We start from the raw sequence: 17,074 nt of genomic DNA, 5'->3' as shown, positions 1-17,074 counted from the left end.
AGAAAATATTTTGGGGGCTGGGCGCGGTGGCTCACGCCTGTCATCCCAGCACTTTGGGAGGCCAAGGCGGGTGGATCATGAGGTCAGGAGATCAAGACCATCCTGGCTAACATGGTGAAATCCTGTCTCTACTAAAAATACAAAAAATTAGCTGGGTGTGGTGGCGGGCGCCTGTAGTCCCAGCTACCTGGGAGGCTGAGGCAGGAGAATGTTGTGAACTCAGTAGGCAGAGCTTGCAGTGAGCCAAGATCGTGCCACTGCACCCCAGCCTGGGCAACACAGCAAGACTCTGTCTCAAAAAAAAAAAAAAAAAGAAAAAGAAAAAAAAAGAGAAAATATTTTTACATTTCATTTTGAAAACAGTATATTGGTTTGATGGCATGGACTAGTGATAGGTAACTTCTACCAAACTTTTGATCTGAAACGAGAGGGCTGGGTGTGCTGACTCATACCTGTAATCCCAGCACGTTGGGAGGTAGAGGCAGGAGGATTGGTTGAAGCCAGGAGTTTGAGACTAGCCTGGGCAAGATAGCAAGACTCTGTTTCTACAAAATAAAACTGAAAAAATTAGCCAGGCATGGTGGTGCATGCCTGTAGTCCCAGCTACTTGGGAGGCCGAGGTGGGAGGATCACAGGAGCCTGGGAGGCCAAGGCTACAGTGAGGGCAACAGAGTAAGACCCTGTCTCTATTTTTTTTTTTTTTTTTTTTTTGAGACGGAGTCTCGCTGTGTCTCCCAGGCTGGAGTGCAGTGGCGTGATCTCGGCTCACTGCAAGCTCCGCCTCCCGGGTTCACGCCATTCTCCCGCCTCAGCCTCCCAAGTAGCTGAGACTACAGGCGCCTGCCACCACGCCCGGCTAGTTTTTTGTATTTTTAGTAGAGACGGGGTTTCACCATGTTAGCCAGGATAGTCTCGATCTCCTGACCTCGTGATCCACCCGCCTCGGCCTCCCAAAGTGCTGGGATTACAGGCTTGAGCCACCGCGCCCGGCCTAAGACCCTGTCTCTAAATAAATAAATAAATAAACAAATAAATGGAAGAAGGAGAAGATGCTGAGAATTAAAATGACTAAAGGGGTCAATAGAGCTACACAGTCCTACTTAGCAAACTTATAATATCTGCTCAGTTGGACAAAGTCCTTCCATTAGATGTTATGTTTGGGTGCTTACCTCCCTTCAAAAGGAATCTGTACTTCATATATAGCCCCTTATAAGGAGAAAATGCCCCCCATCAATGGACCCTGCTGAAAGGATAGGTGTACTGGCCATCTTCTTTACCATTATGGCTGAATAGATTAAAGGGCAACCCATGCACAGAATTACCAGGTGTGAAAGACAAAATGGGTCAATCAGATTCATAAAGTCAAGTGTCAGTGTCGTGGAAAGGCAAGACGGAGATGAGATAAATGAAGAGAATAAGAGCTGGGTGCGGTGGCTCATGCCTATAATCCCAACACTTTGGGAGTCCAAGACAGGCGGATCACAAGGTCAGGAGTTCGAGACCACCCTGGTCAACATGGTGAAACCCCGTGTCTACTTAAAATACAAAAACTAGCCGGGCGTGGTAACAGGCGCTTGTAGTCCCAGCTACATGGGAGGCTGAGGTGGGAGAATTGCTTGAACCTGGGAGGCGTAGGTTGCAGTGAGCTGAGATGGCGCCACTGCACTCCAGCCTGGGCGACAGAGTGAGACTCCGTCTCAAAACAACAACAACAACAACAAAAAAAAACGAAGAGAATAACCTAAGTTTCAACCTTCCCAATTCCCATGTGATCTGGCTGTATTTTAGTTCCTATTTATACATAGTCATGATAATCTCAATTGTATCCTTACAAAAGAGCTTAGTGGATAAAAATGTACCTCTGGAGCCAGTCTCCCTGGGTAGAAATCCTGACTCTGCCACTAATTGTGTTGCCTTCTAAGCCACAGTTCCTTCATCTACAAAATGGGATAATTAATACAGTTGTCCCTCAGTATCTGTGGGGGATTAATTATAGGGCCCCCTGCAGACACCAAAATCCATGGATGCTCAAGTCCTTTATATAAAATGGCATTGTATTTGCATATAACCTACACAGATCCTCCTGGATACTTTAAATCATCTCTAGATTATTTATAATTCCTAATATAGTGTAAATGCTATGTAGATAGTTGTTACACTGTATTGTTTAGGGAATATGACAAGGAAAAAGGTCTGTATGTGTTCAGCACAGACACAATCATCCATTTTTCCCCTACTATCTTTTGATTCATGGTTGGTTGAATCTATGGGTGCAGAACTCATGGATAAGGAGGGCCAACTGTACTATCCTCAGAGGGTGGTTGTGAGGACTAAATGAGATAATGCAATGCCAGGCATACAGTATATGGTCCATAATGTGTGTATTGTCCCCCCAGGTGATTCTGATGTGTGCTAAAATTTGAGAAAATGGAATAAAGGTTTTGGTGGAGAAACACAACCACTCCATATCTTTGACTGAAGAACAGCCCTCCTCTATCTGGGGAAGATCATCCATCTTCTTTAATTAAACATGCAGCTTTGGAAGGGATAGATATCAGAAACTAGGCTGGACCTCAACTGGACCTTCCTTGGGCTAGACTGCCTTGCTAGACCGTGTTACGATCCTTCTCCAAATCTCAGTAAACACTGCAAATGCATTCTGAAGATACTTCATGTCACATTACAACACAAACTAATCGTTGGGCACCACCCCTAAAATCCAGCCATTCTTTTCTTCTTTATGATCTCTGACCCAGAGGCCTCTCGCCCTTGGTATAGCATTCTCTGCAGTGATGGAAAACGAGGATCTCTTCTCAGAGTCCTTCTAACTTGAAGGCCTCTGGGATCACACCACCTCTTGACATCTCATTCTCTCAGCTTTTGGCCCTGTTGTCACCTCTCTAGTTGAGGCAACTGACAAAGATGCCTTGGTGTTTTGTCCCTCCAGCCTTCTTGACATTGAGACCTTAACAGAAACAGTACAGATTTGAGAAATTAGACAGTAAATCCTAGGCGGTAAAAAGATTTGAGTGTGAGGGGAAACTACTTTCAAAGCTAGCCCAACTCTCACACAAACTACCTAAAGGACTGCTCCCCAAAGAAACCTCTCTGGCTCTCATCTAACTTAACTGTAACGCATCTTGTGCTTCAAATGTGCCTCCTTTTGACAAACTAGCACCAGCAAAACAGAGCTCCTGACCAAGAAGCACTTCCTGGTGGTTGACTTTAATGTTCCCTTTCTCCTTTTGATCTCCCAGCTGAGGTTATATTGCCCCCTGGCCTCCAGGCTGAAAACCCTCAACACATTCCTCTCCCTTTTGGGATTTACAGCTTTTCTGACATTTGTAGGCTGTGCCCATCTCCTCTCAACTCTAGCTTCCCCTACCTCACATAATATTTAAGCTTTCTTTAGCCGAATACCACACATGTTTTGGTGCTTTTAATCTTTTTCCATAAATCAGGCCTTTCATGGCATCTGAACAGCTGCTGGAAGACATATGCCCAGTCAAGTGCTATGGACTCCTGAATACCAGGGAAGTAGAGCACTGGCTGGCGTGTGCCCTTGTGAATAGAACCATGTAAAATTGTGTGTGTTGATATAGTCTGTGGCTTTGGAAACAAAAACTGAAAGGTCACTAGGACACTTAAACATTTTTATCCAAAACTCACTCCTAAGAGGCAGCAGTAACCAAATTTAAAACTTCACAGGAGGGACTCCGACTTCTGTTCCCAGCACACCACCTCTCACTGTGTGGCCTTTCAGCAATTCTCTTCTCTCCTTCATGCTTCAGTTGCTTGAGGTAGATTAAGAAATTCATCATTTTAAGACAATTAAAAATACTAGGGAAACACTAATGTTAATAATGTTGATCATAGTTGTTAATATTAACTTTGTAGTCAGACCATAGGCTTTCAAAGTACTAATTTAGGGAACTTGCACCATACCCCCAAGGAGTGGATTTTTAAAACTTCTCCACTCATACCCATTGGTACATGGCCCTACACAAACCAATGAACATCTAGTTTGAGACTGGGCTGCGAAGGGCCTTGGAGCTAAAATATGTAGAGATTTCTGCTAACTTGACCAACCCGCCCCAAAGTCTGTGGTTAATGGATTACAAATTTGGGTAATGCAGGACAATAAATCACAACTCTAATAATAAAGCTGAAAATACACACAATTTAAGTAGAAACACCAGTGTTTTTTATCGGAAATGAAAGAAACCATTGATCATAGCAACTGTCTGAGATTAGCAGGGAGCCACATTTTCAAACATCCTGCAGTAAATCCAGAGCAGATCCAGCTGGAAAGCAAGAGTGGAAATAAGACTTGAAAATTCATACCACGCTTTGAAGTTTGCTTCTTTCACAACCATGAGTCTCTGATTTGTCCCAACCATTCTGAGCTGCTCTTGCTTGTTGAACTTATTTTAAAAGAGAACACAAGCCACAAACTTGCATATAATCTTTCAAATGGACTCCAGCTTTTTGCAGGGATGGCTTGGTAGGGAATATGAATCCCCAAATACTTTCTCTTGCACATGAAATCAGCCATCAATTCCCCTGACTCCAACCAGAATAGAAAGCCTTCCAACAATAAAACTAGAAACCACTTTTGGCTCTAGGAAGTACTGCTGTTTCTCTTGTGTTCTTTCCTTGACCTAGCCACACATTTTACATTTTTAGTTTTCATGTGCTCTGATCTATCGAAAACAAGTAATGCAGAAAACAGGATACAACATGCCAGATGCTGGGAATACCAAGATGGCAGCCCAATATTGTCTTCTTTTCCATAAAGCCATGTGGAACTCCTAAAGTGGGCCATGTCACCATAATGAAGTAACTGCTACTCTGCTAAATCATCAGAAGAAAGCAAGCCAATGGTCTACAGCTTCCATCTTGCACAGGGCTCACTGTTACCATCAGTCAAATCTCACCTACCAACTGTGTCACAGTAGGTGGGCACTCAGCCGATCCTGCTCAAATCCCAGGTGACTTTGGAACAGGATATGGCATCCTAGGCCATTTGGACTGTTAGATCCCTTCTCTATTAATCACTCTGGGGGAAAGAGATGTTACCTATGACTGAGGTCCAACAATCCTCAGTATCTCCAATGACCATAAGGAAGAATTGGCAAGGGCTAAGAAACGTGCCCTTGGCCACAGAACAGTCACAATAACTAAGCACGGAACTCTATAATAACCTGTATGTCTGAACTTCTGTCAACAAAATGAAATCTGAAGAAGAAAATACTGTGATTCAAAGTACCTAGTCTAGAACAATGTAGAATATACAACCAAAAAATCCTTATTTCTGTCCCTATCTCTTCTGTTGAATGACAGATTGGATGACTAGATGATTGCTACAGTCTTTTCCAGCTCTAACAATTAAGATCATAAGGAGGGTCTGAAGATTAGAAATATTCACCCAATGATAGGGTTTAATTCTGATTTACAGAGTGGGAAGAATGACTGTGTTGTTGATGTTGCCCTAAACACAATAAAAAGGACCTTCAGAAACCTTAGCATTGGTACTCTGGCATACCTGCAACAGTCTCCCCTTCCTGTATTGCTGTCTCTTTCTCGCCTGTGTACACTTCAGGTCTTGTCTCTTGCTCTCTCTGCCTGTCTCCACACAAAGGTATACAAAATCAGAAGTGTGTGCAAACCAGTGAGCATGAGAAACACTGGGATTTGGCGGCGGGGGGGACAAGGTCTATCCTGTCCTGTAATAGAATTCAGCTGCAGTGCACAGTGCACTGTTTAAACAGTGCTCCCTTGAAAACAGTTGTGGGGTGAGAACAAGCAGCCAAGAGCAGCCAGAGATCAAATGATCTGAGTGGACCTAAGAGGAGCAGCACCCAGCAGGGGCTGATTCAGGGAAATGAAGTCCCTTCTGCTCTGATGCAGAGGAGGGAATACAAGTGACCTGGCCCAACCGAGAGATCTCTTCCACCCCAACAGATCCTGGACTATTAATATCTGCCAGCTGCAGGCCCAGAGCATCCCCCTGCTGAGATCAAAAGTGCTCCTATCTTAGCTGGAACAAGGTCATCTGCACAGGGCTGTAAAAAGCGAGCCCTGGCTGGCTGCAGGGACGTCTATGGGGGAGGAGAAGTCAGGAGATGGGAGGTGCTCTCTCACGCTCCTTTAATCTCGGCTGACCAGCTGTTGCCCTCCCAGTGTTTGTAAAGTTGAGAGTTCTTTGTTTTTGTGTTGCTGGGTATCCCCGCCCCCCCAACTCTTATTAAATTTGTGGCTGAGTTGTTGGCTTGGATTAAGTAGACTCATGTTCACTGCTTGACATCATGGTATAATTCTCTTCATTGAGGTTTCATTCCACTGTTGAGTTATCCAGCTCCCAGGTGGGACAGCCAAAGAAGGGAGAAGTACACCTCAAGGGCCAAGGACTCTCCTGGCATTGCTCCTGCCCCTGAGCTTTGTGCCTTGAGAAGGAATGAGAGGGCAAACTGAATTTTCTCTATTTACTTAAAATATCTCCTCATATGTGCAGTGTGCTTGTCAATTTGCAGCCTGCCTTTCACAAACTATCCTATTCACAAACTATTGGGAGAATGGAACTTTCGGAACTTATGCAAATTGACCAGAGTTACAAAGTCATCCCATCCCGGTGTGTTTCTCATTTTCACTGGTTAGCACACACTTCTGATTTTGTATAACTTTGTGTGGAGAGAGGCGGAGAGAGCAAGAGACACACAGACAAGATCAGAAGTGTACCCAGAGTGAGAAAGAGAAAACATACAGGGAGGAAAGGCTCCTGCAGGTATGCCGGAGTATCAGTGCTAAGATTTATTAAAGATCCTCTCGACTGTGTTGAATCTAGGGCAACATGAGCAACGCAGCCATTCTTCCTACTCTGTAAGTCAGAATTAAACCCCATCAGTGGGTGAATGCTCCTGACCTTCAGACCTACCTCATGATCTTATATGCTAGAGCTGGAAAAAACTTCGGCAATCTTCTATTCATCCAACCTGTCATGTAACAGAAGAAACTGAGACCCAAAGTGATCAAAAGGGCCTGCCCAACACCACAGTTAATAACACAATGGCATAGCTGATACAACGAATGCTTGAAACAAAACAGAGCAATTTATACATGCATGTGCACATGTGTGTGCGTAAATCATAGGAACTTAACAACCATTGTAATATATTTGAATGGCTATAAATGTTCTAAGACATTGTCCGTTTTAATCCACTAATAAAAAACCTTCATTATAGACTTTAGGAATATGTTTATATAGCCTCTTTATCTGCTCAGCTATACAAAACAAATCTAGAAAAATCAATTATTTCCATTCTTTCTTGGATTTCTGGGAGGATAAGCTGGTAACTCTTCCTTTGTTATGAACACGACGCCAGGGGTGTCTTGTGGCAGTTATACTGCAGCCCCAAAGCAATTTCTTTTCTATGTTTTTTGTTCTTCTTTTTTGCTTGAGATAAACCAGGAAGGCAGCACAAAGAAAAGTACTTACTGGTTTTCAAATAAGGAAGCAGTTTACTCGATTCTGGTCTCCGCAGAGCTGAATAAGTGTGTGTGTGTGTGTGTGTATCTGTGTATGTGTGTGTGTGATAATTATAACAATTTTTTAACAATGTTCATAGGTGCTTTATATGATTCTTATGGTCACTGTTCTTCCGAAGTATTTACTGTTATATTCATTCAGCATTTATTTACTGGCTAGTATGTGTCTAGAACTTTGCTAGTCACCGGATGACAACATGGATACAAAAAGAATATGACATGGTCCTGTCTTTAAAATCTGCCAATTTAGGCAGAAAAACATGAAAAGTAAAATTAATTTTCTAGACTTTTTCCTTATATAGTTGAGCAGATAGAGTGGCCACAGAGGAAAAACAGAGAGTGAGACCATAGGCAAGCAGCTTCTGTGAAAGAGGCAGTCTTTAAATAAGCCTCGAAGGAGTGGATGTGGGACGAGAAGCAGCAGAAATGAAAAAGAGAAGCGCTGTTCTCAAGTGAGCTGTCTCTGCACAGGCCTGGAGCTGGGCCTGGGGAGGGGCAGGCCAAGGGCGGCACGCTTGGCATAGGAGCTTCACCTAAGATACCGGCAGAAACTAAATTTGAATAGAAAGGAAATGACAGATTATGAAGGGTTAAAATCATTAACTTTATCCAGGGGTGTTTTGAAAACCCGTCTACCCAAAGGGAGGAAATAAAAAAACAAGCCAGCTGATTTTTAGCATTTGCTGATTTCCATGGTATAAATACTTTCGCCATGGCTGATTTCAAGCTAACAAACCCCAAATCCCTAAATATGTTAAAATCAGCTTACTGATTTTAGGTCATTCTCAGAAAAAAACATACAAAAAAACAACAAAAAAGAAACAAACAGACAAAAAATCTTCTCTAAGATTTCTGAGTAGGAGAGCAACAGAGTAGAACGAGGCCAGACGGGGAAGTTCAGTTTGGTAGTGGCAGAATGTAAACTGTAGAGGCTAGAGCTGGGAAGGCCAATCTGGATGTTACTACAATAATCCAACTGGGAGTTTAGTAAATCAGCTGACCACAACACACATTACAAAAAAGAGGGGACAAAGGAACGATATATGCGGAAAGAAGTACTAAGCAGACTTGATGACAACAGTTTCAGGGGGAGGAATACTCCATGATGCAGGTCTTCAGCCTCGCTAATGGGGGTTCTGATGATGTATCCCTGAACTCAGAAGGAAGGTACACAAAGCATTGTACAGTGTTCATAAATAAGCCACTCGTTTTCACTCCTTAAGCCACCACTAAGAAGCAGAGGTGTGGTTCTTGCAATTTCTAAGACCATAACGCAAAGCTGCTCTGCAGAAGACCATCTGGGCAGTCAGTCAGCAGCCTTGCTAGGCCTAAAAGTCTCCTATAGTCCATCATGAACAATTCTCAGAAAGTGGAAAGGGCGGAGAGGCCTGGAAGAGCTCTGCATGTCTACCCAGGCCCATAGCATTCTGCATGAAAGATATTAGACTACAAGGAGAACAACTCAGAATTGTCAAGTAAGCACTTTCAATAAAACTAGAAACCACCCTCTGGTTTACTGGTGTTATTTCCCCAGCTACGTAAAGCTTATTGCCATCGAAACCATAGCCAGCCTGACCTTTGCTAGCAGGGGAGGGTGGAGAAAATTTTGCAGATTTACCAGCATGGAGATTTTTTTCTTAATCTTCTGTAAAGCTGATCAAGAATGTCATATCTCTGGCACATGAAACTGATGTGTGCTTTTTAGTCCAAAGGAACTCAGCACAAACAAAAGGCTAAATTGCTAGGGGACCACTGGGAAAGCCAATCTTTGAGTATCAGTCTCAAAAACAAAGTCATTTAACAATTCATCAGCCCTCATACTAAGGACCTGAAATAGCCCACAGAGGAGTGACTGGCCTCCAAATGGAGCTCACTTATAGACGCAGGGCAAGAGACTCCCCAGTATAAGAGATCGGATGCCAGGAAAGGTGGTCAAACCTAAATCAACAGGCTCTGGCTGGGTTCACTGGCCAAGGCCTATTAGCCATATCTCCCAGCTCTCAACAGGAGGTGGAAAGGCAGTGGGGCTGTATGTCAGTGTCAAGTTTCAGCCTCTCCAGGACAGATTCCTTACCTTCAGACAGGGACAAATCATCAGCTGGAGACACCAGGTCTGCCTGAGAAGCCAGGGCTCCACTCAGATGGGTTGTAATCTGATTCGTCAAGATAACCTGTGAACAGACAGGGAGAGGGGAGGGGTAAGGGAGAAGAAAGACAGGGAAGACCAAATTAATTATTAGAGCTATCAAAAGGCAGACTTTGGTTTAGGAGAAGACTGATAAATACACAGGTAGGAAAACCCCAGCCCTGACTTTCACCAGCTTTATCTTTAGGCCAGAATATCTGGCAAGGCCTAGCAGTTATTCAAAACCCAGAAAACTGAGGAAATAGACTGACTTTTTTCAGAGTAAAACCTCTATCAATTCATTCTAAATGCTGAGTAAGTTGGGATTGAGGGGTGTTATCATATTAGTTAAATAATAGGCAGCTAACCACAATTAAATGCACATGTACACATTTGAACAGACTTTAATTTTCAAAATTATATCCGCCAGCTGCAGTGGCTCATGCCTGTAATTCCAGCAGTTTGGGAGGCTGAGGCAGGAGGATCACCTGAGGTCAGGAGTTCGAGACCAGCCTGACCAAATGGAGAAACCCAGTCTCTACTAAAAATACAAAATTAGTCGGGCATGGTGGCTCATGCCTGTAATCCCAGCTACTCTACTCAGGAGGCTGAGGCAGGAGAATCGCTGGAACCCGAGAGGTAGAGGTTGTGGTGAGCCAAGATTGCACCATTGCACTCCAACCTGGGCAACAAGAGTGACATTCTGTCTAAAAATAAATAAATTAATTAAAATAAATTAAAAATAAAATAAAATAAAATTGCAACCACAACCTAAGATATTACTGGTGTTGAATAACATTAATAATTTAAATTTTGGGGCCAAGCACATGGCTCATACCTGTAATCCCAGCACTTTGGGAGGCTGAGGTGGGCGGATTTCCTGAGGTCAGAAGTTCGAGACCAGTCTGGCCAACATGGTGAAACCCTTTCTCTACTAAAAATACAAAAATTAGCCGGGTGTCGTGGCTGGCGCCTGTAGTCCTAGCTACTCAGGAGGCTATGACAGGAGAATTGCTTGAACCCAGGAGGCTAAGGTTGCAGTGAGCTGAGATCGTGCCATTGTACTCCAGCCTGGGCAACAAGAGCGAAACTCCGTCTCAAACAAACAAATAAATAAAATAAAATAAAATTTGGATGCCTGTGGCTTCTTTGCTTGTTATCGTTAAAAGTCAGAGTTTTATTTGCAAATTTGTGATATAGGAATGAATGAGTTTCACTCTAAAGAAATAACACTCCTCTTTGAAATAGTTAAATTCTAACAAAAGAAGTCTCATTATGTATTTAAGAAACAAATTAGCATAAACCTACCTATACAAAATAAAGTTCATAACATTTAAGATCCCTGGAAAGGACTTTAAAACTATCTAACTCATGTAATCGAATGTCGCACAAATTTTCAAATTTGGTATGGTCAAGAAACTATTCCTAAAAAATCCTCATTTGTAAAGTCTACCTTATCATTTAGAAGCCTAGAGGAAGAATAAATACAGATTCTTTTCTGGAAAATAATAACATAATGAATACTATAATCATTTTCCAAGGTTTAGATGTTCTAAACATGGTGGGAAGAAACTATGAGCATCTTGGTCACTCAGAGGCAATGTCCCTTCTGCAAGGGGCATTAGGCATTTAGTGCACAATTCAGTGCTTGGAATATTTGTCTAGCTGGACTGTGCTGGTCTGAACCAAGGGTCAGCTATGGTTTTGTTGCCACCCCGATTTGAACAGAAAGGGAAGTTGCCCCCATTCTTTATTATCCAGCTTTTCAGCCACACCTCTGTCACTGTATCCTGAATGGACCAATGACACATTATAAATCCTATATCAATGGCAGCTTAATTGAGGGCTGAGAGGGAGTGGGACGGCAAGGTCAGGTAAAGAAATGAAGTACTCGAATAGCAAAGACAACCTTTTAAGTTCTGTGTGCCCACTGGGCTTGTGAGTCTCTAGTCACTCTGCAGCAATAATCAGATATTGCAGGATTCCACTCAGTATTTGCTAATCTTATCTCTCATATTCTTTTGTATTGCTACTTTCCATCGACCAGTGAGAATCACCTAAGATATGTCTTCAATTAAAATGGCTGGAAATGGTCAAGTAGCCTCCTTGAAACAACTGTTCAGCTATACGAGTATAAATAAGGAATTGTGTTCATCGCTGTCTTTTTTTTTTTCGAGACAGGGTCTCACTCTGTGGCCCAGTCTGGAGTGCAATGGCATGATCTCAGTTCACTGCAAACTCTGCCTCCTAGGTTCAAGCGATTCTCCTGCCTCAGCTTCCCAGGTAGCTGGGATTATAGGCATGAGCCACCATGCCTGGTCATTTCTCTTTTATAATATAGGGTATGAGCTTTGGAGTTTAGTAAAACTGGGTTCAAATTCTGATTTTGACCTTGTGTACCTTTGAGCTTCATTTGTTCCCAGGTAAAATAATATCTATTTCATAGAATTTTTATGAGAATTAAATGAGATAATCAATGCAAGATACTTAAAATATCTGACACATAGTAAATATTCAATAAATAGAAGTAATTGTTGTTATTGTTACTATTTCCTTCAGAATGAGGATATACAGATTAATAAATCAGTATATGCCATAGGCTCCAGACAGTTGGTTCTAACAATAGAACACTAAATCACAATTTTCTATATCAGGATATACTTTGGTACCTGATCATTTCTACCTATTTTAGTCCTTCCTAAGTTTTATTTAATTGCAAAGAATTTGTGTAAAAATCTTAGTAAGAAAAATATAGTTATTATTTAAATCAAGGCCAATAAGATACTGACATTACTCTGAAAATACTATGTGCTTTATCTACCAATGAACTGAATACTGCATTTGTCTATCTTAGTAAAAAAAAAAAAAAAAAAAGTGGAACTTCTGAGAGATCTAAATATGTCAGCTCTAATATATTTGTGTTTCTTTCTTTCTTTCTTTCTTTCTTTTTTTTTTTTTTTGAGACGGAATCTTACTCTGTCGCCCAGGCTGGAGTGCAGTAGCGCAATCTTGGCTCACTGCAAACTCTGCCTCCTGGGTTCATGCCATTCTCCTGCCTCAGCCTCCCGAATAGCTGGGACTACAGGCACCCACCACCATGCTTGGCTAATTTTTTGTATTTTTAGTAGAGATGGGTTTCACCGTGTTAGCCAGGATGGTCTCTATCTCCCGACTTTGTGATCCACCCGCCTCAGCCTCCCAAAGTACTGGGATTACAGGTGTGATTTTGTGATCCTTTTAAATGATGGCTTGGTGAAAATGATTGGGACTCCAATGATATGGTTAATAGTAATGAGAAAAAAATTCTTACTTAACCCTACCATACAAAGCATGTCACCATATACATGGGGGAAATCAAGATATAAAGGTACTGTATGTCTCTAGAAACTTACAAATTCAGTGATAAGGCACTGACTAAAATATTTAGACCACTTTTCCTCAACTTTATTCTCACTTCACTGGTTCTGTAATGGAAACTTGTACTGAGATGATGGTTTTATTGTACAGAACTAATGAAATGCTATCTTACAGAACCTAAAACTGAACTACAGATGTACCTCAAAAGATACCCAGCATCATTTCCACTTCTGGTGAAAGAGCAGATGGGGAAGAAAATATGCACTCCCCAATGGCGAAAGAACAAGCTCCTAACTGATTTTGCTAATAATCCTCTCCCTTTTAATTACGAATCTTAAAGCCAAATCGCCAAAGGGATACATAGCAACCAAACTCAGGGCTTTGCTAATCATGCCATCTTACTGAATTGTTGTGGTTTTCTAAATCTATTTTCAGCAAAAAGGACAGAATGAAAACATTTCCCAAAGCATTGATTACAATCCTCACAACTTGGGCAGAAGACTGTAGGTGTATTTTCCTCTGAGGCAATCAGGAGACTTGAAACTATACTTTTAAAATAACATATGAAATACTATTACAAGTTATAAACAGACTCTTAACACAATCTGGTTTCTAACTGACGCTTCATGGGGTTTTCCTGCTGCTTTGCTCCATGGAAAAGACTGAGTCTTCTGATGCTCAGCACTAAATTTGTGTAAGAGCAATTTGCACAGTGTTTAGGACAAGGGCTTCGGAATCAGACCTGAACTTAGATCCTGGGCTCTACCATTTACTCGCTGTGTGACGTGGGGCAAGATTCATAATCTCTCTGGGGATGATAATACTTAGCTCACATGGTTCTGAGGATTCAGCTGGATAATGCATAGGAAGTCCTTAGCACAGTACCCGGCCTACGGAAAATGTTACCCCATCACTCTCATTAGTTAACCTTTGCTGATTTATACCTTGCTTGTTTAGCTATAAAACCCATGCCTGATTCCCTTTTATATAGCATATAGCCCACTGCTGACAAATAACAAATATTTGCTGTCAATATGTTCAAAAGCAATAAAAATTTAATTGAAAGTAAATGGGCTATTTTTGCTATTTCCCTAAAATATGGCTTATTGAAAACACACAACACACCCCCAGTACCACCAATTACAATGCAAGACCAGAGTGGGGTTCTTGGGCAAAGGAAAAGATAGATATTTTTAATGGTCATGATTAGGTCTGAAGCCAGGAATAGACAGAATCCAACTTAATCAGCTTCTCTTGAGGAAGAAGAATATCATCCACCTACTAGAAGAACAAGAAACCCTATAAAAAGTAACTTCTGTCTCAGCTCAGCTTTATGTCAGAGAACGCTTACTCCCAAGCTTCTTTGCATTGCCCTCTTGACTGTAGGTTGCTTACAGAGGTGCACCTGTATAGGAAATGGCCCCTCATATAGTGTCACATAGACCTTGAGTCCCATTTTTAATGCTTTCCCACAAGGAAAAATGGGGAGAGATTTCTCCCTTCAAAAGCCATGCCCCCAGGTGCCCAGTTTTCCTTTGTGTTACATAGTTTCTCTAAATGCATCTTACTCAACCCTTCTGTGTACTCCAGTCAAATATCTACACTCAGATTAAGAGAAAAATTAAGATCTTTAAAAAAGAAATACAGAGTATAGATTCATAAACCACCCAGTAGGTCCTCCTTTCTTAGCCAGCAGGGCATATAAGCTAGAGAAAAGAGATAAAGAGGAACCAGTTAAAGATGGGATGAACTGGTAAGGCAGAAGGCTGGGAAATCCATGTCATTTTGGTCAGAAGGCAGAGGCTCCTGGCCAGGAAAACCCAACCAACACACACACTAACAAAAATACATGACTTATTTCCACTAAGTATTTAAAAAGTAGCTTAAGGCAGCAAATACCTTGGGTTAAGAGAGAATAAGCAGAATGAGCTGGTCATTAGTCAGGGGACTAGGCCAACTGAGCCCAACTTTCTGCCAGTCTATGTGCCCAATGCAGACCCTCTTCCTTCAGCTGACTCATCTTTCTTCAGCTGGGCTATGACTAGACTATACCCAGGCTACACACCTACCCTCTGCTCAAGCTTAATGTTCCTGGCCTTTAAGGGCCAATGTATATGTCAATTCTAACCTACTCTACATTGAAGGTTAGAAATATCTTTGGTGGGGTGGAAGGGGAGGGGGCTCCATGAGTAGCCATTTTGTATACTGGAACCTTCCATGAGTACTAGAATGCATAGGTGGAGAGAAAATTGGATAGCTCTGGAGACCTGAGTGGGAAATGGCCGGGCCTGAAGGCACAGCCTTTGATGGAAAACAGCTCATTTTACCTGACTTTTGGTGGGGGACAAAGAAGAGGGAGTTTGTGGTCAGCCAGGGAAAGAATAGGTTAGAATGTGATATCTAGTCCTGTTTGGTCAGCATAAGAGATATTCATGATCAGCAAAACAATTACTTAATATTTAAAAGTCAGATTTTTTTAAGGACCCAAGAATCTGACAAATGCCATCACTGAGCTTTCTGTGGGCGCAGCTGAGAGGCAAATTTTATAATCCCCATTTTCCACCAAGTGAACTGGAGTCACCTGTCTAAGACCAATAGTACAGATGAGTCGAGGGCATGCAGGCTTTCCTGCCTGCTCTCCTTCCTAAGGCAACATGGGACACAGGAGAAGAGAGAGAAACTCTCAGCTCAGACCTACTGACAGGTGACTTCTCCAGGCCTTAATGTCATGGTCTAGAGGATTCCACCTATAAAAGTAGTAAGCAAAGAAATCTAATATCCAGAAATTCACTGAAAGATGGTCAAGATGCTATACTGTAACAAGATCAATCTTGTGATAAAAGTCTTTTCAGACTCTGCTAATAAATACCATAAATCAAGTAGGTCAATGGCTTCCACTTCTATGAAAGTCAAGTATGTGAGGCAATCTTATATGAATTCTGACAAATTTTTGGTGGTTTTCAGTGGCCCTTGATAACATGTGGTTATCATTTCCGACGCCCATGGGAAGTTTTGAAACTAAAACTTTTCATGGAACTCATGTTTCTGTGCAACAGAGTTGAAGGGGTAGGCTGAGCTAGAGGATTCACGAAGCAACCTCAGGCATCTCAGGGGCATTTCTAGCCCATAAAAACACCTGCTTCCTCCTCCTGCCCACTCCCTGGCAGAAACCTGCCACAATTTAACACACATCAGGAAGTTTCAAAGGCACTTTAACTGGGCCAGGATGGCGAGGTCCAGTGATAGTCCGTACTGACACTTTTAGCTCTCAAGTAAACAGCAGCCCCTGGATAATCTGGGTGGCCAGAGAGAGAGAGATGCAAGAAGAGAATGTGGGTGCTGAGTCTACTCACCAACCCACCTGGCACTAAATCCAATGCTTTCAAAGTGACGAGGCTCTGCCTTTCATCAGCTCTGAAGGCATAGTTAATCTTTTTTTCCTTTTTGTACTAAAAATGGTCTCTCTGCTTAAGGCACTGCTTTAAGAATGTTACTTTTGTATCTGAAGTGATTCTAATTGCCATACATGACAGTGACCTAGCCTTTCTATCCAAACAGAGGCTTGGGATAAGTCAGAAATTCAAGTTTTAATCCTGGCTCTGTTAAGGGTTACTGAATGCCTTGCTTTTAAGGAGACAGAGACCGGAACTTTCCTGTGAGAAACTGTTCAGGTCCATTGAGTCCTTTCATCACCAAGGTTTGAGAGAAAGGCCTGGAGTGGTTTTCCCCATGCTGTCCTCCTGCTCCCCAACCATGACGGTGTCTGCCCCAACCTGTCTGCTGTGGTAGGAGCTGGAGGTGAGAAGGAGACAAAAGGAAGAAAGAGAATAAGGAAAGCAATGAGGGCAAGAGGCAGAAGGAAGAGAGTGAGAATAGGGTAGGTCTAGAAAGGCCACGCTCCCAGACGCATGCCTCTCCCCATCCCAAACCCTTCCTGTCCACTTCCAGCTTTGTAAAGAGATACCCAATATTTGTTACAGAGTTGGAGCGTCACAAAAACAAATCTGGTTTTACTATTTGCTGGCTTAGTTTTGCCATGCTCTGGAA

The 17,074-nt window shown here is 42.3% G+C and overlaps 1 protein-coding gene across 8 annotated transcripts in view; it reads right to left on the bottom strand.

Annotated features, from left to right (window-relative positions):
* The window catches only part of RAD51B (RAD51 paralog B), an 850,300-nt gene that overhangs the window by 377,821 nt on the left and 455,405 nt on the right, over positions 1–17,074 (bottom strand). For all 8 annotated transcript variants that reach the window (XR_012415889.1, XR_010587847.2, XR_012415888.1 and 5 more), the window contains exon 9: positions 9,620–9,716. Coding sequence is in view for 3 of the 8 variants with exons in the window: in XM_045397566.3 (XP_045253501.2) it covers positions 9,620–9,716 (97 nt within the window). In the remaining 5 variants the exon portion in view is untranslated. The remainder of the gene's footprint in view (positions 1–9,619; positions 9,717–17,074) is intronic.

The sequence above is a fragment of the Macaca fascicularis genome, chromosome 7, assembly GCF_037993035.2.
Source record: "Macaca fascicularis isolate 582-1 chromosome 7, T2T-MFA8v1.1".
NCBI classification, from domain to species: domain Eukaryota; kingdom Metazoa; phylum Chordata; class Mammalia; order Primates; family Cercopithecidae; genus Macaca; species Macaca fascicularis.
The sequence above is the reverse complement of the archived record's forward strand: the minus strand, read 5'-3'. Positions and strand labels throughout refer to the sequence as shown.